Here is a 22,900-nt window from a genome sequence, read left to right as displayed (position 1 = left end):
TCTCTTGGTCCAGGAGATAAATTCACATAATCCCCATTCCACTGACTGAGCATGCACAGGTGGTCTGAGATGAAAGCGAGCAAACGGGATGATATCCATTGCTGCTACCATTAGTCCGATGTCTTCCATACACTGAGCCACTGATAGCTGATGAATGGACTGCAGAGCTCGGCAAGTATTTAGAATCTTTGATTTTCTGACTTGTCAGAAATATTTTCATGTTTACTGAGTCTATCAGAGTTCCCAGGAATGGAACTCTTGTCTGTGGAACTAGTGAACTTTTTTCTACATTCACTTTCCAACCGTGAGTTCTTAGAAATGACAACACAATGTCCATGTGAGATTTTGGCAGATGATAGGTTGACGCCTGGATCAAGATATCGTCCAGATAGGGCTCCACCGCTATGACTCGCGGCCTGAGAACCGCTAGAAGAAAACCCTAGAACCTTTGTGAAGATCCTGGGAGCCGTGGCCAACCCGAAGGGAAGGGCCACAAACTGGTAATGTTTGTCCTGAAATGCAAATCGCAGGAACTGATGATGATCCTTGTGGATAGGAATGTGAAGGTACGCATTCTTCAGGTCCACCGTAGTCATGTATTGACCCTCCTGGATCATTGGCAAAATTGTACGAATAGTCTCCACCTTGAACGATGGGATTCTGAGAAACTTGTTTAGATATTTGAGATCTAAAATCGGTCTGAAGGTTCCCTCTTTTTTGGGAACAACAAATAGGTTTGAATAGAGCCCCTGTCCCTGATCTCGAACTGAGCAAATTACACCCATGATGTAGAGGTCTTTTACACAGCGTAAGAACGCCTCTTTTTGTCTGATCTACAGACAATCGTCAAAGATGAAATCTTCCCCTTGGGAGGAAGTCCTTGAATTCCAACTGATAACCCCTGGGTCGCAATTTCCAATGCCCAGGAATCCTGTACATCCCTTGCCCAAGCCTGAGCAAAGAAAGAGTCTGCCCCCTACTAGATCCGGTCCCGGATCGGGGGCTGCCCCTTCATGCTGTCTTGGTAGCAGCAGCAGGCTTTTTGACTTGTTTACCCTTATTCCAGGCCTGGTTAGGTCTCCAGACCGCCTTGGATTGAGCAAAGTTCCATTCCTGCTTAGTGGAGGAAGAGGAAGCAGAGGATGTTCCTTTAAAGTTTCGAAAGGAACAAAGATTATTTTGTTTACTCCTCATCTTGAGGGGCTTGTCCTGAGGTAGGGTGTGACCCTTACCTCCAGTAATGTCAGAGATTATTTCCTTCCGCTCAGGCCCGAATAGGGTCTTACCCTTGAAGGGAATAGATAAAAGCTTAGATTTAGACGATACGTCAGCCGACCATGACTTTAGCCATAACGCTCTACGCGCTACAAGCAACATCAGTCATAAAAGAATTTGCTAGTTTAAGAGCCTTAATTCTGTCTAAATGTCCTCTAAAAGGTGTCTCAACCTTCAGAGACTCTTCCAGGGCGTCAAACCAAAAAGGCAGCTGCAGTAGTTACTGGAACCATGGAGGCTATAGGCTGTAAGAGAAAACACTGGTGAACAAATAGTTTCTTTAGAAGACCCTCTAATTTTTTATCCATAGGGTCTTTAAAAGCACAACTGTCCTCAATGGGTATAGTTGTACGTTTAGCTAAAGTAGATATCACTCCCTCCACCTTGGGAACCAATTGCCAGGATTCCCGTATGGTGTCAGATATGGGAAACATTTTCTTAAAATTAGGAGGGGGAGAAAACGGTATACCTGGTCTATCCCATTCCTTCTTAACAATTTCCGAAATTCTCTTAGGAACCGGAAAAACATCCGTGTAAGTAGGTACCTCCAAATATTTGTCCATTTTACACAATTTTTCTGGGGGAATTGTGATAGGGTCACAATCATCCAGAGCCTCCCTGAGCAATAAGCGGAGGTGTTCTAATTTTAATTTAAAGGACATGACGTCCGAATCTGTCTGAGGTATTAAACCTCCTGACTCTGAAAGTTCTCCCTCAGACATAAAATCCCTAACACCCAATTCAGAACATTGTGAGGGTGCATCGGAAATAGCCACTAAGGCATCAGAGGGTTCAGTATTAACATTAATATCTGACATATGGCGTTTACCCTGCAAACCTGGCAGTTTGGATAATACCTCTGTAAGGGTAGTAGACATAACTGCAGTTATATCTTGCAAAGTAAAAGAAGTAGACGCACTAGAGGTACTTGGCGTCGCTTGTGCGGGCGTTAAAGGTTGAGACACTTGAGGAGAATTAGGTGGCATATCCTAGTTCTCTTCAGACTGAGAATCATACTTAGGCACACTATCATTACCTAAAATATGATCTTTACAGTGTAGGGCCCTTTCAGTACAAGGAGGACACAATGTAAGAGGGGGTTCCACAATGGCTTCTAAACACATAGAACACTGACTTTCTTCATTGTCAGACATGTTGAACAGACTAGTAATAACAGCACAAGTCGTTAATCTTTATTATATGAGAAAAACAATTTAGTAAAAAAACGTTACTGTACCTTTAAGGAAAAAAAGTGTACACAGAGTTCCCAAAAGTGCTAAAACGTTAAGGAAAATTGAAAATGTTGATAGGGAAAGCACCTAATGTGCAGTCGGATATTGCACCCCTAGTAAGAAAAGGACTTTGACCCTTAAAAATGCGGTGAGGCCCACAAAGAAACGTTACAATGAAAAGAAAACGTTTAAACTGTCTCTGTACTTTGCCACAGCTCTGCTGTGGCGCCTACCTGCCCCAATCAGTATAAACAATCCGGACTTGCTCCACAATGCAGCCTCACAATCTGGTCCTAACCGGAGTAATGGCTGTACTCTCCGGCTCCAACTGCGCACTGAGGCGCGAAAATTAGGCCCCACCCATCATGTATGATGGAAAATAAACACCACCAGCCGCATGGGAAGCGGTCTGTGAATAAGCAATGCCTAATATATTAAGTGCCATGTGGAACCCCAAAATATAAACACATCAGCTCTGATAAGACTTATTTCAATAAAAAAATAGCGTACTCCAGGCTGTCTCAGTGTCTAACCAAGCCCTTAAGTGTCCCTTGCAGTTCTCACAAAGGTCATTAAACACAGGGGTCCTGTACCACCCTACCCGGACTACTGCTTACCCCTCTTACAAGACATAAAATATGTCAGCCAATTCTGAATCTACCAGGTCTCTTCAGAATATACATGACTGCACATACCTCAAAGCTGCATGTAGCAGAAACGTTCCCCACACTGAAGCTTTCTCTGTACTCCTCAGTCATCTTGTGGGAAGCAAACAAGGATCTCAGTTACAACCGCTGAGATCATCAGACTCAAGACAGAATTCTTCTATGTCCTGCCTGAGGATAAAAATAGTACTTATCGGTACCATTTTAAAATAAAAAACTCTTGATTGAAGAAACTAAAACTATTATTTTATCACCTCTTAACTTTACCCTTCATATTACTAGCATAGGCAAAGAGAATGAATGTGGGGAGGAGTTAAGGGAGGAGCTATATAGAAGCGCTTCTGTGGTGCTCTTTGCCACTTCCTGTTGGCAGGAGGAATATATCCCACAAGTAAAGGATGAAACCCGTGGACTCTGTATATCTTGTAAAAGAAAATGTAAGCAGGTTGGTAAAAACCAAAAGAACTGCTAGAGCATCCACCATCTATGCCTGAGGATCCTTGGACCTGGAAAATAATCTGGAAAATGTCTTGTTTAGACGATACACCATCAGATCTATATCTGGAAGACTCCACATCTGTACAAGATGAAAAAAACATCTGAATAGAGAGCACTCCTCCAGATATAAAGTCTGACTTCTGTGATAATCCCCTTCCCAATTGTCTACACCTGAGATATGAATCGTAGAAATTAGGCAAGAGTTGGATTCCGTCCAAGAAAGTATCTGAAATACATCCTCCATAACTTAAGGACTGTGAGTCCCTCCTTGATGATTGACAAATGCCACTCTTGTGATATTGTCGGTTTAAAAAACAAATGTAAAAGATGTCTCTTCAAAAGAAGCCACGCCTGAAGAGCTCTGAAAATATCATGGAGTTCTAAAATATTGATTGGTAACCTTGCCTCCTGAGGTTTCCAAACTCCTAGTAAAGAAGAAAAGAACATAAGCGCTTCCTAAGTGACTGGCTCACTTACTTAAATATGTAAAATCTGAAAAATATGCCAGAATAGTAAAAAAAGTATATATATATATATATATATATATATATAAATATATATATATATATATATATATATATATATATATATATATATATATATATACACACATATAAAAACACATATAAAAAAGTGCAATGCAATATGCAGTAAGCAAAAAGGCAAACACTGTTAGTATTAGTATAACTCTGAGCGTGGTAATACAATTAGTTTTAATGTTCAGCTGAGATGTAAAGTCCACAGTGATCCGTGCACAGTGTAACAAAGTGCAAAGACAACACGCTCCCAATGTATGATAGTACCTGACCTTGGTATGTTAGAAAAGGTCCCAAGTAGGAGCAGTAGTTCAAGAGATGATAGAAACAGAGCTGATGTGCCCGTTAGACGCTGTACCCGCGATCAAAGCGGGATAGACTGAAGAGCCTTCGCTGCTGCAATATATTGATAGAAGTGCTGCTCCGTATGTAAAAGGGTCGCTGACCGGCTGCAACACAAATGGATTTTCAGCATTTGGCTTGAGGAACAGCAGACTGACTGACCAAAGATCCCAGTGTTTCCGGCAGCTCTGCATACACCTTAACTGTGGGGGAGTTTCTTTACGGTGATATAATCACACACTGCATCTAATTGTTTTTATCCTGTACGTTTATCATTGTTTATGCGCTTTTATCTTGTAGTAAAGACTTTTACTCTTAGATTGGGCTGTGTGCTCTTGTTCTTTTTGTATTTCACAGTTTTCCAAACTCCTAGTGCTGTCAGAGACTCTAAGACAGCTCACCCACCTGAAAAACTTGCATCTGTTGAGAATACAATCCAGGTAGGGACGAACAAATTAGCCCCCCTGAACAATAAAGTGATAGTCCAACCACCAAATCAGAGAGAAAAAAAAAAGTGTTGGGATTTAGGTATATCAGTTGTAATAACTGAAAATAATCCCTGCACCTATGGTGCAACATGCAAAGCTTTAGAGGCCCCAAACGAAAAACGAGCAAAGAGGATTGCACCTGATGCTGCAGTCATGAGACCAAAAAACAAAATTTATGCTTACCTGATAACTTTATTTCTCTTGTGGTGAATCCAGTCCACGGATTCATCCAAAACTTGTGGGATATTCTCCTTCCCAACAGGAAGCTGCAAGAGGATCACCCACAGCAGAGCTGTCTATATAGCAACTCCCCTAACTGCCACCTCCAGTCATTCGACCGAAGACAAGCAAGAGAAAGGAGAAACTATGGGGTGCAGTGGTGACTGAAGTTTAAAAATAAAAAACACCTGCCTTAAAGTGACAGGGCGGGCCGTGGACTGGATACACCACAAGAGAAATAAATTTATCAGGTAAGCATAAATTTTGTTTTCTCTTGTAAGGTGTATCCAGTCCACGGATTCATCCATTACTTGTGGGATACCAATACCAAAGCTATAGGACACGGATGAAGGGAGGGACAAGGCAGGCAATTAAACAGAATGCACCACTGCCTGTAAGACCTTTCTCCCAAAAATAGCCTCCGAAGAAGCAAAAGTATAAAATTTGTAGAATAAAAAGTATGAAGCGAAGACCAAGTCGCCGCCTTACAAATCTATTCAACAGAAGCCTCATTTTTAAAAGCCCATGTGGAAGCCACCGCTCTAGTGGAATGAGCTGTAATTATTTCAGGAGGCTGCTGGCCAGCAGTCTCATAAGCTAAGCGGATTATACTTCTTAACCAAAAAGAAAGAGAAGTTGCTGAAGCCTTTTGGCCTCTCCTCTGTCCAGAGTAGAGGACAAACAATGCAGATGTTTGACGAAAATCCTTAGTAGCTTGTAAATAAAACTTTAAAGCACGAACCACATCAAGATTGTGTAATAGATGTTCCTTCTTTGAAGAAGGATTAGGACACAGTGATGGAACAACAATCTCCTGATTGATATTCTTATTAGATACCACCTTAGGAAGAAACCCAGGTTTGGTACGCAAAACTACATTATCTGCATGGAAGATCAGATGAGGGGAATCACACTGTAAGGTGGATAACTCAGCAACTCTTCGAGCCGAAGAGATAGCTACCAAAAACAGAACTTCCCAAGATAAAAGCTTGATATCTATGGAATGCAGAGGTTCAAATGGAACCCCTTGAAGAACTTTAAACCTGTTGCCCTGCCATGGAGTTTATATTTAGTTCTTAAACACAGGCTTGATTCTAACTAAAGCCTGACAAAACGCCTGAACGTCTGGAACCTCAGCCAGACGTTTGTGCAAAAGAATAGACAGAGCAGAAATCTGTCCTTTTAAGGAACTAGCCGACAATCCCTTCTCCAATCCTTCTTGGAGAAAAGATAATATCCTAGGAATCCTGACTTTATTCCACGAGTAACCCTTGGATTCACACCAATTAAGATATTTACACCATATCTTATGATAGATTTTCCTGGTGACAGGCTTTAAAGCCTGAATCAAGGTATCAATGACCGACTCGGAGAAACCACGTTTTGATAAAATCAAGCGATGGTTGAAAGGACCCTGAAGTAGAAGGTCCTGCCTCAGCGGCAGAGTCCATGGTGGAAAGGATGACATGTCCACCAGATCTGCATACCAAGTCCTGCGTGGCCGCGCAGGTGCTATCAAAATCACCGAAGCTCTCTCCTGCTTGATCTTGGCAATCAGACGAGGGAGCAGAGGAAACGGTGGAAACACATAAGCCAGGTTGAAGGACCAAGGCGCTGCTAGAGCAACTATCAGCACTGCCTTGGGATCCCTGGACCTGGATCCGTAACAAGGAAGCTTGGCGTTCTGACAAGACGCCATGAGATCCAGTTCTGGTTTGCCCCAAAGTTGAATCAACTGTGCAAACACCTCCGAATGGAGTTCCCACTCCCCCGGATGAAAAGTCTGCCGACTTAGAAAATCCACCTCCCAGTTCTCTACTCCTGGGATATGGATAGCTGATAGATGGCAAGAGTGAACCTCTGCCCATAGAATTATTTTTGAAACCTCCAACATTGCAAGGGAACTCCTTGTTCCCCCTTGATGGTTGATGTAGGCTACAGTCGTGATATTGTCCGACTGAAATCTGATGAACCTGACCACAGCAAGCTGAGGCCAAGCCTGAAGAGCATTGAATATCGCTCTTAGTTCCAGAATGTTTATCGGAAGGAGTGCCTCCTCCTGAGTCCACAAGCCCTGAGCCTTCAGGGAGTTCCAGACTGCACCCCAGCCCAAAAGGCTGGCATCTGTCGTTACTATTGTCCAATCTGGCCTGCGGAAGGACATACCCTTGGACAGAAGGACCCGAGATAGCCACCAGAGAAGAGAATCCCTGGTCTCTTGATCCAGATTTAGTAGAGGGGACAAATCTGTGTAACCCCCATTCCACTGACTGTGCATGCAGAGTTGCAGCGGTCTCAGATGTAGGCGGGCAAACGGCACTATGTCCATTGCCGCTACCATTAAGCCGATTACTTCCATACACTGAGCCACTGAAGGACGAGAAGTAGAATAAAGAACATGGCAGGAATTTAGAAGTTTTGACAACCTGGCCTCTGTCAGGTAAATCTTCATTTCTACAGAATCTATCAGAGTTCCTAGGAAGGAAACTCTTGTGAGAGGGGATAGAGAACTCCTTTCTTTGCTCACTTTCCACCCATGAGACCTCAGGAATGCCAGAACAATGTCCGTATGGGACCTGGCGATTTGAAAATTCGACGCCTGTATCAGAATGCCGTCTAGGTAAAGGGCTACTGCTATACCCCGCGGCCTTAGGACTGCTAGGAGTGACCCTAGAACCTCCGTAAAGATTCTTGGCGCCGTAGCTAACCCAAAGGGAAGAGCCACAAACTGGTAATGCCTGTCTAGGAAGGCGAACCTGAGAAACTGATGATGATCCCTGTGTATCGGAATATGTAGATAAGCATCCTTTAAATCCACGGTAGTCATATATTGACCCTCCTGGATCATAGGTAGGATGGTTCGAATAGTCTCCATCTTGAAGGAAGGGACCCTGAGAAATTTGTTTAGGATCTTGAGATCTAAGATTGGTCTGAAGGTTCCCTCTTTCTTGGGAACTACAAACAGATTTGAATAGAAACCTTGCCCCTGTTCCTCCTTTGGAACTGGGTGGATCACTTCCATAACTAGGAGGTCTTGAACACAATGTAAGAATGCCTCGCTCTTATTCTGGTTTGCAGATAATTGTGAAAGGTGAAATCTTCCTTTTGGGGAAGAAGCTTTGAAGTCCAGAAGATATCCCTGGGACACAATTTCCAACGCCCAGGGATCCTGGACATATCTTGCCCAAGCCTGGGCGAAGAGAGAAAGTCTGCCCCCTACTAGATCCGTTTCCGGATCGGGGGCTGATCTTTCATGCTGTCTTAGAGGCAGCAGCAGGTTTTTTGGCCTGCTTTCCTTTGTTCCAAGCCTGGTTAGGTCTCCAGACCGGCTTGGACTGGGCAAAATGTCCATCTTGTTTTGTATTAGAGGAAGTTGAAGCTGCGCCACTCTTGAAGTTTCGAAAGGAATGAAAATTAGTCTGTTTGGTCCTTAATTTGTTGGACCTATCCTGAGGAAGGGCATGACCTTTTCCTCCAGTAATATCAGAAATGATCTCCTTCAGTCCAGGCCCGAATAGGGTCTGCCCCTTGAAGGGAATGTTGAGAAGCTTATACTTTGAAGTAACGTCAGCTGACCAGGATTTAAGCCATAGCGTCCTACGCGCCTGAATAGCAAAACCTGAGTTCTTAGCCGTTAGCTTAGTTAAATGAACAACGGCATCAGAAACAAATTAATTGGCTAGCTTTAAGCTGGTCAAGGATATCATCCAATGGGGTTTCTACCTGTAGAGCCTCTTCTAGAGACTCAAACCAGAAGGCCGCAGCAGCAGTGACAGGCGCAATGCATGCAAGGAGCTGGAGAATAAAACCTTGTTGAATAAAAATTTTCTTAAGGTAACTCTCTAATTTTTTGTCCATTGGATCTAGAAAAGCACAACTGTCCTTGACAGGGATAGTTGTACGCTTCGCTAGGGTAGAGACTGCTCCCTCCACCTTAGGGACCGTTTGCCACAAGTCCCGTGTAGCGGTATCTATAGGAAACATCTTTTTAAAAACAGGAGGGGGAGAGAACGGTACACCTGGTCTATCCCATTCCTTAGTAATAATTTCTGAAAACCTCTTAGGTATTGGAAAAACATCAGTGTAAACAGGCACTGCATAGTATTTTTCCAATTTACACAATTTCTCTGGGACTACACTGGCGTCACAGTCATCCAGAGTTGCTAAAACCTCCCCTGAGCAACACACGGAGGTGTTCAAGCTTAAATTTAAATGTAGACATATCAGAATCAGGTTGAAGTGTCTTCCCCGAGTCAGAAAAATCGCCCACAGATAGAAGCTTTCCTGCTTCGGCTTCTGCACATTGTGAGGGTATATCAGACATAGCTACTAAAGCGTCAGAGAGCTCTGTATTTGTTCTAGCCCCAGAGCTGTCTCGCTTTCCTTGTAACCCTGGCAGTTTGGACAATACCTCTGTAAGGGTATGATTCATAACTGCCGCCATGTCTTGTAAAGTATACACAATGGGCGCGCTAGATGTACTTGACGTCCCTTGAGCGGGAGTTATAGGCTCTGACACGTGGGGAGAGTTAGTCGGCATAACTTCCCCCTTGTCAATTTCCTCTGGTGATAAATCTTTTAAAGCCACAATATGGTCTTTATAACATAGTAAGATCAGTGCATTTGGTACACATTCTAAGAGGGGGTTCCACAATGGCTTCTAAACATAATGAACAAGGAGTTTCCTCTATGTCAGACATGTTTAACAGACTAGTAATGAGACCAGCAAGCTTGGAAAACACTTTAATTAATGTGAAAAAGCAGAATATAAAAAACGGTACAGTGCCTTTAAGGGAAAAAAACAAATACAAAAACTGCAAAACAGTGAAAAAAAGCAGTTATCTCTACAACATTTTTACAGTGTGTATAATAGACTAAAATAGCATTGCACCCACTTGCAAATGGATGATTAACCCCCCAGGCTCAAAAACGAAGCAAAAAAAACGGTAAAACCGTTATAACAGTCACAAGCAAACTGCCACAGCTCTACTGTGGCTCCTACCTTCCCGTAAAACGACTTTTGTAGGCACAAAAACCCTTTACAGAGGTCCAATATGTCAGGGGACTCCTTCAGGGAAGCTGGATGTCTCAGAATGTAAAAACTACTGCGCAATTAGAGCACAAAATAGGCCCCTCCTACCATGCACTCAAAGTGAAAGGGCCATAAATAACTACTCTTAGGAGAAATCTAGTCAGCCATGTGGAAAACTAGGCCCCAAATAAAGATTTATCACCCTTAGTAAAAAACGTTTATATATCATGCAAACGTTTTACATACTAAGCCATAAGAGCAAGTAACATGAATATTACCCTTTACTGCAAGCATGATACCAGTCGTTGGTTAAATCACTGCAATCAGGCTTACCTTAAAAATATCAGACAACTGTCAGCATTTTCTAGACTTTATCTCTCTAGAAAAAAAATATACTGCACATACCTCAGAGCAGTTAATTCTGCAGGCCGTTCCCCCAGCTGACGTTTTCCCATACTCTTCAGTTATGTGTGAGAACAGCAGTGGACCTTAGTTACAACCTGCTAAGACCATCAAAAACCTCAGGCAAACTTCTAATTTCTGCCTGAGGTAAAAACAGTACAACGCCGGTACTGTTTAAAAATAAACTTTTGCTTGAAGATAAACTACACTAATTCACCACATCTCTCTTGATACTTCCTTTCTTGTCGAGAGCTGCAAGAGAATGACTGGAGGTGGCAGTTAGGGGAGGAGCTATATAGACAGCTCTGCTGTGGGTGATCCTCTTGCAGCTTCCTGTTGGGAAGGAGAATATCCCACAAGTAATGGATGAATCCGTGGACTGGATAGACCTTACAAGAGAAACTTCCACGCATATAACCACTGAAGGAAAAAATAGAGACTGAAGGTTTAGACAAACTAAAATTAACTTCATTCGTCTCTAGTCTATCAGAGAAAGAATCATAGACAGTAAAATTTATCTGGAAACCTAAAAAGGTGACCCTTGTCTAAGGAATCAAGAAAACATAATTTATGCTTACCTGATAAATTTATTTCTCTTGTGATGTATCGAGTCCACGGATTCATCCTTACTTGTGGGATATTCTCCACCCCTACAGGAAGTGGCAGAGAGAGCACCCACAGCAGAGCTGCCTATATAGCTTCCCCCTTAGCTCCACCCCCAGTCATTCTACCGAAGGCTAGGAAGAAAAAGGAGAAACTATAGGGTGCAGTGGTGACTGAAAGTTTAAAAATAAAAAACAATTTATGTAAGAACTTACCTGATAAATTCATTTCTTTCATATTAGCAAGAGTCCATGAGCTAGTGACGTATGGGATATACATTCCTACCAGGAGGTGCAAAGTTTCTCAAACCTCAAAATGCCTATAAATACACCCCTCACCACACCCACAAATCAGTTTAACGAATAGCCAAGAAGTGGGGTGATAAGAAAAAAAGTGCGAAAGCATATAAAGAAGGAATTGGAATAATTGTGCTTTATACAAAAAAATCATAACCACCACAAAAAAAGGGTGGGCCTCATGGACTCTTGCTAATATGAAAGAAATGAATTTATCAGGTAAGTTCTTACATAAATTATGTTTTCTTTCATGTAATTAGCAAGAGTCCATGAGCTAGTGACGTATGGGATAATGACTACCCAAGATGTGGATCTTCCACGCAAGAGTCACTAGAGAGGGAGGGATAAAATAAAGACAGCCAATTCCGCTGAAAATAACCCACACCCAAAATAAAGTTTAAATCTTATAATGAAAAAAACTGAAATTATAAGCAGAAGAATCATACTGAAACAGCTGCCGGAAGTACTTTTCTACCAAAAACTGCTTCAGAAAAAGAGAAAACATCAAAATGGTAGAATTTAGTAAAAGTATGCAAAGAAGACCAAGTTGCTGCTTTGCAAATCTGATCGACCGAAGCTTCATTCCTAAACGCCCAGGAAGTAGAAACTGACCTAGTAGAATGAGCTGTAATCCTTTGAGGCGAAGTTTTACCCGACTCGACATAGGCATGATGAATTAAAGATTTTAACCAAGATGCCAAAGAAATGGCAGAGGCCTTCTGACCTTTCCTAGAACCGGAAAAGATAACAAATAGACTAGAAGTCTTTCGGAAATTCTTAGTAGCCTCAGCATAATATTACAAAGCTCTAACTACATCCAAAGAATGCAATGATTTCTCCTTAGAATTCTTAGGATTAGGACATAATGAAGGAACCACAATTTCTCTACAAATGTTGTTAGAATTCACAACCTTAGGTAACAATTTAAATGAAGTTCGCAACACTGCCTTATCCTGATGAAAAATCAGAAAAGGAGACTCACAAGAAAGAGCAAATAATTCAGAAACTCTTCTAGCAGAAGAGATGGCCAAAAGAAACTAAACTTTCTAAGAAAGTAATTTAATGTCCAATGAATGCATAGGTTCAAACGGAGGAGCTTGAAGAGCCCCCAGAACCAAATTCAAACTCCAAGGAGGAGAAATTGACCTAATCACAGGTTTTATACGAACCAAAGCTTGTACTAAACAATGAATATCAGTAAGATTAGCAATCTTTCTGTGAAAAAGAACAGAAAGAGCAGAGATTTGTCCTTTCAAGGAACTTGCAGACAAACCTTTATCCAAACCATCCTGAAGAAACTGTAAAATTCTCGGAATTCTAAAAGAATGCCAGGAAAAATGATGAGAAAGACACCAAGAAATGTAAGTCTTCTAGACTCTATAATATATCTCCCTAGATACAGATTTACGAGCCTGCAACATAGTATTAATCACAGAGTCAGATAAACCTCTTTGACTAAGAATCAAGCGTTCAATCTCCATACCTTTAAATTTAAGGATTTGAGATCCTGATGGAAAAAAGGACCTTGCGACAGGAGGTCTGGTCTTAACGGAAGAGTCCACGGTTGGCAAGAGGCCATCCGGACAAGATCCGCATACCAAAACCTGTGAGGCCATGCTGGAGCCACCAGCAGAACAAGCAAGCATTCCTTCAGAATCTTGGATATTACTCTTGGAAGAAGAACTAGAGGCGGAAAGATATAGGCAGGATGATACTTCCAAGGAAGTGACAATGCATCCACTGCTTCTGCTTGAGGATCCCTGGATCTGGACAGATACCTGGGAAGTTTCTTGTTTAGATGAGAAGCCATCAGATCTATTTCTGGAAGTCCCCACATTTGAACAATCTGAAGAAATACCTCTGGGTGAAGAGACCATTCGCCCGGATTTAACGTTTGGTGACTGAGATAATCCGCTTCCCAATTGTCTATACCTGGGATATGAACCGCAGAAACTAGACAGGAGCTGGATTCCGCCCATACCAGTATCCAAGATACTTCTTTCATAGCCAGAGGACTGTGAGTCCCTCCTTGATGATTGATGTATGCCACAGTTGTGACATTGTCTGTCTGAAAACAAATGAACGATTCTCTCTTTAGAAGAGGCCATGACTGAAGAGCTCTGAAAATTGCACGGAGTTCCAAAATATTGATTGGTAATCTCACCTCCTGAGATTCCCAAACCCCTTGTGCCGTCAGAGACCCCCAAACAGCTCCCCAACCTGTCAGACTTGCATCTGTTGAAATTACAGTCCAGGTCGGAAGAACAAAAGAAGCCCCCTGAACTAAACGATGGTGATCTGTCCACCACGTCAGAGAGTGTCGTACAATCGGTTTTAAAGATATTACTTGAGATATCTGTGTAATCCCTGCACCACTGGTTCAGCATACAGAGCTGAAGAGGTCGCATGTGAAAACGAGCAAAGGGGATCGCGTCCGATGCAGCAGTCATAAGACCTAGAATTTCCATGCATAAGGCTACCGAAGGGAATGATTGAGACTGAAGGTTTCGACAAGCTGAAACCATTTTCAGACGTCTCTTGTCCGTCAGCGACAGAGTCATGGACACTGAATCTATCTGGAAACCTAAAAAGGTTACCCTTGTCTGAGGAATCAACGAACTCTTAGGTAAATTGATCCTCCAACCATGTTCTCGAAGAAACGATACAAGTCGATTCGTATGAGATTCTGCTAAATGTGAAGACTGAGCAAGTACCAAGATATCGTCCAAATAAGGAAATACCACAATACCCTGTTCTCTGATTACAGATAGAAGGGCACCGAGAACCTTTGTAAAAATCCTTGGAGCTGTTGCTAGGCCAAACGGCAGAGCCACAAACTGGTAATGCTTGTCTAGAAAAGAGAATCTCAGAAACTGATAGTGATCTGGATGAATCGGAATATGCAGATATGCATCTTGTAAATCTATTGTGGACATATAATGCCCTTGCTGAACAAAAGGCAGAATAGTCCTTATAGTTACCATTTTGAATGTTGGTAATCCTTACATAACAATTCAATATTTTTAAATCCAGAACTGGTCTGAAGGAATTCTCCTTCTTTGGTACAATGAAGAGATTTGAGTAAAACCCCAGCCCCTGTTCCAAAACTGGAACTAGCACAATTACTCCAGCCAACTCTAGATCTGAAACACATTTCAGAAATGCTTGAGCCTTCACTGGATTTATTGGGACACGGGAAAGAAAAAAATCTTCTTGCAGGAGGCCTTATCTTGAAGCCTATTCTGTACCCTTGTGAAACAATATTCTGAATCCAAAGATTTTGAATCGAATTGATCCAAATTTCTTTGAAAAATCGTAATCTGCCCCATACCAGCTGGGCTGGAATGAGGGCCGCACCTTCATGTGGACTTGGGAGCTGACTTTGGCTTTCTAAAAGGCTTGGATTTATTCCAGACTGGAGATGGTTTCCAAACTGATACCGCTCCTGTAGGGGAAGGATCAGGTTTTTGTTCCTTATTGTGACGAAAGGAACGAAAACGATTAGCAGACCTAAATTTACCTTAAGATTTTTTATCCTGTGGTAAAAAAGTTCCTTTCCCCCCAGTAACAGTTGAAATAATAGAATCCAACTGTGAACCAAACAATTTATTACCCTGGAAAGAAAGGGAAAGCAAAGTTGACTTAGAAGACATATCAGCATTCCACGTTTTAAGCCATAAAGCTCTTCTAGCTAAAATGGCTAGAGACATATACCTGACATCAACCCTAATGATATCAAAGATGGCATCACAAATAAAGTTATTAGCATGTTGAAGAAGATTAACAATGCTATTAGTATTATGATCTGTTACTTGTTGTGCTAAAGCTTCCAACCAGAAAGTTGAAGCTGCAGCAACATCCGCCAAAGATATAGCAGGTCTAAGAAGATTATCTGAACATAAGTAAGCTTTTCTTAGAAAGGATTCAATTTTCCTATCTAAAGGATCCTTAAAGGAAGTACTATCTGCCGTAGGAATAGTACGTTTAGCAAGAGTAGAGATAGCCCCATCAACCTTAGGGATTTTGTCCCAAAACTCTAATCTGTCAGATGGCACAGGATATAATTGCTTAAACCGTTTAGAAGGAGTAAATGAATTACCCAAATTATTCCATTCCCTGGAAATTACTTCAGAAATAGCATCAGGGACGGGAAAAACCTCCGGAATAACTACAGGAGGTTTAAAAACCGTATTCAAACGTTTAGATTTAGTATCAAGATGACCAGATTCCTCTATTTCTAATGCAATTAAGACCTCTTTAAGTAAAGAACGAATAAATTCCATTTTGAATAAATATGAAGATTTATCAGTATAAACCTCTGAAACAGAATGCTCTGAACCAGAACAATCATCAGAAACAGAATCAGAATGATGATGTTCATTTAAAAATTCATCTGAAAAATGAGAAGTTTTAAAAGACCTTTTACGTTTACTGGATGGAGGAATAACAGACATAGCCTTCTTAATAGATTTAGAAACAAAATCTCTTATGTTAACAGGAACACCCTGAATATTAGATGTTGATGGAACAGCAACAGGTAATGGAACATTACTAAAGGAAATATCTGCATTAACAAGTTTGTCATGACATTCATTACAAACAACAGCCGGAGGAACAGTTACCACAAGTTTACAACAAATACACTTAACGTTGGTAGATCCAGCATCAGGCAGCAATTTTCCAGAAGTATCTTCTGATTCAGGGTCAATCTGAGACATCTTGCAATATGTAATAGAAAAAACAACATATAAAGCAAAATTGATCAAATTCCTTAAATGACAGTTTAAGGAATGGGAAAAAATGCCAATGAACAAGCTTCTAGCAACCAGAAGCAAATAAGCAATGAGACTTAAATAATGTGGAGACAATAATGACGCCCATATTTTTTAGCGCCAAAAAAAAAGACTCCCACATTATTTAGAGCCTAAATGCTTTAAGGGCCAAAAATGACGCCACATCCGGTGACGCCGACATTTTTGGTGCAAAAAAACGTCAAAAAAATGACGCAACTTCCAGCGACAAGTATGACGCCGGAAATGACAAAGAAAATTTTTGCGCCAAAAAAGTCAGCGCCAAAAATGAAGCAATAAAAAGAAGCATTTTCAGCCCCCGCGAGCCTAACAGCCCACAGGAAAAAAGTCAAATTTTAAAGGTAAGAAAAATTGATTATTCATATGCATTATCCCAAATAATGAAACTGACTGTCTGAAATAAGGAATGTTGAACATCCTGAATCAAGGCAAATAAATGTTTAAACATATATTTAGAACTTTATATAAAAGTGCCCAACCATAGCTTAGAGTGTCACAGAAAATAAGACCTACTTACCCCAGGACACTCATCTACATGTAGTAGAAAGCCAAACCAGTACTGAAACGAGAATCAGTAGAGGTAATGGTATATATAAGAGAATATCGTCGATCTGAAAAGGGAGGTAAGAGATGAATCTCTACGACCGATAACAGAGAACCTATGAAATAGACCCCGTAGAAGGAGATCATTGAATTCAAATAGGCAATACTCTCTTCACATCCCTCTGACATTCACTGCACACAGAGGAAAACCGGGCTCCAGCCTGCTGCGAAGCGCATATCAACGAAGAATCTAGCACAAACTTACTTCACCACCTCCATGGGAGGCAAAGTTTGTAAAACGGATTTGTGGGTGTGGTGAGGGGTGTATTTATAGGTGAGGTTTGGGAAACTTTGCCCCTCCTGGTAGGAATGTATATCCCATACGTCACTAGCTCATGGACTCTTGCTAATTACATGAAAGAAAGCAGTATAACACCGGATGCCTGGAGGGGTGTTAGCAGTGAGAAACTGGAAGGAGTTGTGGGAAGCTTCCCTGTGACATCCAGAGCTAACTTTCACCAAAACTCTTACCAAGATTTACATGGCTACTAAACATACCCCAATCCTTTCTTGCAGGAAGCAATTTATTAAGGATCAATAAATCCAATCTTCATCAGAGCACACTCTCTGCTATCCTCCTAGTAGATGAGGCAAATAATTACTGGTGAAGTAGGGAAAGTGAGAGGGATACTTAAAAGGGACAGTATACACCAATTTTCATATAACTGCATGTAATAGACACTACTATAAAGAATAAGATGCACAGAAACTGATATAAAAATCCAGTATAAAACAGTTTAAAAATTTACTTAAAAGCTCTCAGTTTAGCTATGTTGAAAAGGTAGCTGGAAAGCCCACTGCAAGTGGGAAATAAGACCCTCCCCCTCCTTTTGCATAGGAAAAGACACTTTACACAAAAAGGAGCTAGCCGTTTTTTTTTTTATAAAAAAACCCAAACTTTATGGGCTATATAATATATAAATAGATCATATACAAAACATTTATGCAAAGAAAAAAATGAGTGTATAATGTCCCTTTAATGCTTTGACTGGGATGTCTTTGCCTCCTGCTGGTTGGCCAGGTGTTTAATTCCTATAGGTAATGAATCTGTGGACTCTCATTGCCATTAGAAAGAAAGGCTCTATTTCTGTTTATTCACCTGTCAAAACAATATATATATATATATATATATATATATATATATATATATTTTTTTTTTAATAAGACAACCCAATGTATTTATCTAGGCCCATTTTAGTATAATTCATACCACCATTTCACTACCAAAAGCGATCATATATTAAAAAAACAAAACAAAACTTTAATAAAATTATTTTTCATACTGCTTGTGCAATCATGACAAGTTATTGTAAAATTTTCTCTGGGATCATCTTTGTTCATAAATAGACATTAATGGCTTTGCCATTGCTGTCTGGTAATTAGGATGCTAATTGCAGTTGCAAACTTCACTTCTATTATTCCCAGCAGTTAAAGGGTTAATCAGGTAGCTTGTAAGGTTAATTTTAGCTGTGGTGTAGAGATCACCCTCCTACCCCTGGGTCAAATTACTTTCCTTTTTTTTAAAGGACAATCATTGTGATGGTCTCATTTTGTCATACAGATTAGGTTATTGTACCAGATGTTAATCCTAAACCTTAATTACTTAAAGTGATGGCAAACCCAATCATAACAAATGCTAGGATTTACCATCACTAAAAATAAACAGTTTCTATCATTGTTTCCTAAAAAAAAAACATGTTAAACTCACCCTTATCTGTAAGGCTAGTATATCGCTGAGCGCCTACGGCTGCTTAGATGTGAAAGTCACCTCATTGGAGAAGAGCGCTGTGCCCATGGGTGGCCATAAGCGCAGAGTTAGCGATATACTTGCCTTACAGATAAAGGAGTTTAACGCTGTTTTTTTTAGGAAACGATGACAAACTAATGATTATTTTTAGTGATAGTAAATCCTAGCGTTTGTTATATGCTCGGATTTACCATCACTTTAAAGGAATGTTAAACTCAAACACAATCAAACTGCTTACCTTTTTAGGTCCTGGATCCTCTTTATAGCGCTCTAAAGCCTTTGAAAGATTCTCAGCCATTTGTATGACAAACAGAAGGTTATCATCATCTACTGGGCGAAACATTTTCTGTGGGAATTAAGCAAATTAATAAAATAATTTGTAACATTCATAATTATTGTAAGACAATTTAAAAAATTATATTTTAAAAATATTCTTGATCTTAGCTATGCCTAAAAGGCAGATCATTATCTACCAGTAACAGGGCTAAGCGCTAACCAGTAGATCACAAAAAGGAAATTTATGCTTACCTGATAAATTTATTTCTTTTACAATATGATGAGTCCACGGATTTCATCCTTACTTATGGGATATCGCCTCCTGGTCAGCAGGAGGAGGCAAAGAGCACCACAGCAGATATATATATATATTTCCTCCCTTCCTTCCCATTACAGTGATTCGACCGAAGTTAGGAAGAGAAAGGAAAAGCAAAGGTGCAGAGGTGACTGAAGTTTAACAAATATAAAGACCTGTCTTAGAAAACGTCAGGGTGGGCCGTGGACTCGTCATATCGTAAAAGAATTTTTTTTTATCGGGTAAGCATAAAATTTCCTTTTCTTTTACAAGATATGACGAGTCCACGGATTTCATCCTTACTTATGGGATACAATACCAAAGCTATAGGACACGGATGAAAGGGAGGGACAAGACAGGAACCTAAACGGAAGGCACCACTGCTTGAGAACCTTTCTCCCAAAAAAACAGCCTCGGACGAAGCAAAAGTATCAAATTTTGAAAAGTGTGAAGAGACGACCAAGTTGCAGCCTTGCAAATCTGTTCAACAGAAGCATCATTTTTAAATGCCCATGAGAAAGCCACAGCCCTAGTGGAATGAGCCGTAATTCATTCAGGAAGCTGCTGACCAGCAGTCTCATATACAAAACAGATGATACTCTCCAGCCAAAACAAAAAAAGGAGGTAGCCGTAGCTTACTGACCTCTACACTTCCCAGAAAAACACAACAAACAGGGAAGAAGAGTGACGAAAATCCTTAGTAGCCTGTAAGTAAAACTTCAAGGCACGGACCACATCCAAATCATGCAACAGCCGCTCCTTAGAAGAAGGATGAGGACACAAGGAAGGAACAATTTCCTGATTAATATAATTTGAAACAAACTTTCCCAGATAATAACTTAATATCCATGGAATGCATAGGTTCAAACAGAACCCACTTAAGAACTTTAACAACTAAATTCAAACTCCAAGGAGGAGCAATTGGTCTAAACACAGGCCTGATTCTAGGCAGAGCCTGACAAAAAGACAGAACATCTGAAACATCTACCAGATGCTTGTGCATCAAAATAAACAAGCAGAAATCAGTCCCTTTAAGGAACTTACTGACAACCCTTTCTCCAATCCATCTTGGAGAAACAACAAAATCCTGGGAAACTTAACCCAACTCTATGAGTAGCCCTTGGATTCGCACCAATAAAGATATTTACGCCATTTCTTATGGTAAATCATTCTAGTAACAGGCTTACGAGCCATACTCAAGGTAACTATGACCAAATCAGAGAACCCTTGCTTAGATAAAATTAAGCGTTCAAACTCCAAGCAGCGAGCTGCTGAGAAACTAGATTCGGATGATGGAACGGTCCCTAAATGAGAAAGTCTGTCCTCAATGGAAACTTCAGCGGTGGCTGGGAAGACATGTCCACCAAATCGGCATACCAAGTCCTGCGAGGAGGCGCAGTAGCGATGAGTATCACCTATGCCCTCTTCTGTTTGACTTGAGTACTCACACGGGGAAGGAGAGCAAGTGGAGGGAACACATAAGCTAGGCCGAGGAACCAGGGCACTGCCAAGGCAACTACCAACTCTGTCTGGGGATCCCTGGACCCATATCTCGGAAACTTGGCATTCTGGCGAGATGCCATGAGATCCAACTCTGGCCCGCCCCATCTGAGAATCAGGTCAGCAAATACCTCCGGATGGAGTTCCCACTCTCCCGGAAGAAATGTCTGTCTGCTCAGAAAATCTGATTTTTAAAGACATTTTCGCTGTAAGAGCATTGTATTTGATACATGTAAAACGCGGCTAACCACCCGTAAGGGTCTCAAGGCGCTGCTCATTTTATCTACCTCGGAAGGATGAAAGGCTGAGTGGACATCGCCAGGGATCGAACCTGCAACCCTTGGGTTGCTACAGAGCTCGACCACAATACCTTAGCATGCTGAGCTATATGTCCGGTTCCGTCAAAAAATGTTTTCATGGACAGAGAGTCGATTAGAGTTCCCAAGAAAGGAACCCTTGTCTGTGGAATCAGAGAACTCTTTTTCAGAGTTACCCTCCACCCAAGAGTCCTCAGGAAGGACAAAACAATGTCGGAATGAGACTTTGTTAGCTGAGAAGACGACGCCTGGATCAGAATATCATCAAGATAAGGTGCCACTGCAATACTCCGCAATCTCAGAACCACTAGCAGCAACCCCAGAACCTTTGCGAAAATTCTGAGTGCCGTGGCCAGACCAAAAAGAAGAGCCACTAACTGAACATGTTTGTCCAGAAAAACAAACCTCAGGAATTTGTGATGATCTCTGTGGATAGGAACATGAAAACATGCATCCTTCAGATCCACAGTAGTCAGTCATAAATTGACCCTCCCGGATCAAAGGAAGAATGGTATGAACAGTTTCCATCATGAAAGATGGAACTCTGAGAAACTTCTTTAGACTCGTGAGATCTAAGATATGACTGAAAATTCCCTCTTTAGTGGGAATCACGAACAGACTTGAGTAAATTCCCAGTCTGTCCCTGAATTGGAACGGGACAAATTACTCCCATGAAGGAAAGGTCACTAACACAGCGTAAGAACGCCTCTCTCTGTAGCTGGACTACAGACAATCGAGAAGAAAAAACCCTCCTCTAGGGGAAGGATTTCCGAATTCCAGCTTGTATCCCTAAGACACTCTCTCTAATTCCAGACAGTCTGCCCCCTACTAGATCCGGTCCCGGATCGGGGCCAACCCGTCATGCTGACTTGGGAACAGCAGCAGGTTGCTAGGATTGATTACCCTTGTTCCAAGACTGGATAGGACGCCATAGCACTTTCTAATTAAAAAGGTACAGCCGTCAAATTGCCGCCGTTCTAGCCACGGTAAGAAGAACACAGCTGAAAATGGTTGGAAGCCCTGGATTACAACATTTTCTGAATCTATGAAAGAAACAACTACCCCTTATGAAGTAGCAAGTCTCGTAACCCAGCGGAAGGCCAGTCTACCCAAGACTGATTACCCGGTCACCTTAGCAGAGAAGGGAATATCTTATGAAAAATAGAAAATGGAGACTTGCTTTCCTATAATTTATCCGTCATACCAGAACATAGTCGGATCCCTCCACTTGTTAAGAAAAAAAAACAGAATGCATGAGGGACAGGGGAAAATGACACTGCGGTAGTATGTGGGATTGAACATGCAAACACTCCAGCTTACAAGTCCCCAAACTAGACCACAAAAGTACACACTGTAGGAATGTGGTAAAATAACCATTGTCAACATACTCCCCTTTAAGAGGAGATGGTCTGAGAAAAAGAGGCAAACACTTTTTTTTTTTACATAATAAACTTCTTATTTCTGATGTGCAGAAAACAATGAAGGAGTTCATATTGCTGTTAATACACATAGTTAAAAAACATGAAACACGTCATGTCATGCATTAAAAACACATTCAGGAGCACTGTCACCAAGCTTCCGGTCGGCTACATTTGTAATAAAACTGTTGGGAGATAGTACAAGCATGCAACGCTTATGAATCCCCTAGCATCATGCTGTTACCAGACGCTACACACAAGAAAAACATTTTATTTCTATCTTGCTATCTAGCCTAGCATGAGGAGCCATGTCAAACATATAAACCCGCCTGAATGTTTGTACAA

General features: G+C 41.2%; 1 protein-coding gene across 1 annotated transcript in view; it reads right to left on the bottom strand.

The window, feature by feature from the left end:
- Window positions 1-22,900, bottom strand: part of LOC128661515 (uncharacterized) — a 309,387-nt gene that overhangs the window by 85,281 nt on the left and 201,206 nt on the right. Inside the window, exon 18 of the mRNA XM_053715765.1 lies at window positions 18,988-19,095. Coding sequence (XP_053571740.1) covers window positions 18,988-19,095 — 108 coding nt within the window. The remainder of the gene's footprint in view (window positions 1-18,987; window positions 19,096-22,900) is intronic.

This window comes from Bombina bombina, chromosome 5 (assembly GCF_027579735.1).
Source record: "Bombina bombina isolate aBomBom1 chromosome 5, aBomBom1.pri, whole genome shotgun sequence".
Lineage (NCBI taxonomy): Eukaryota > Metazoa > Chordata > Amphibia > Anura > Bombinatoridae > Bombina > Bombina bombina.
This window is presented reverse-complemented; position numbering and strand designations above follow the sequence as displayed.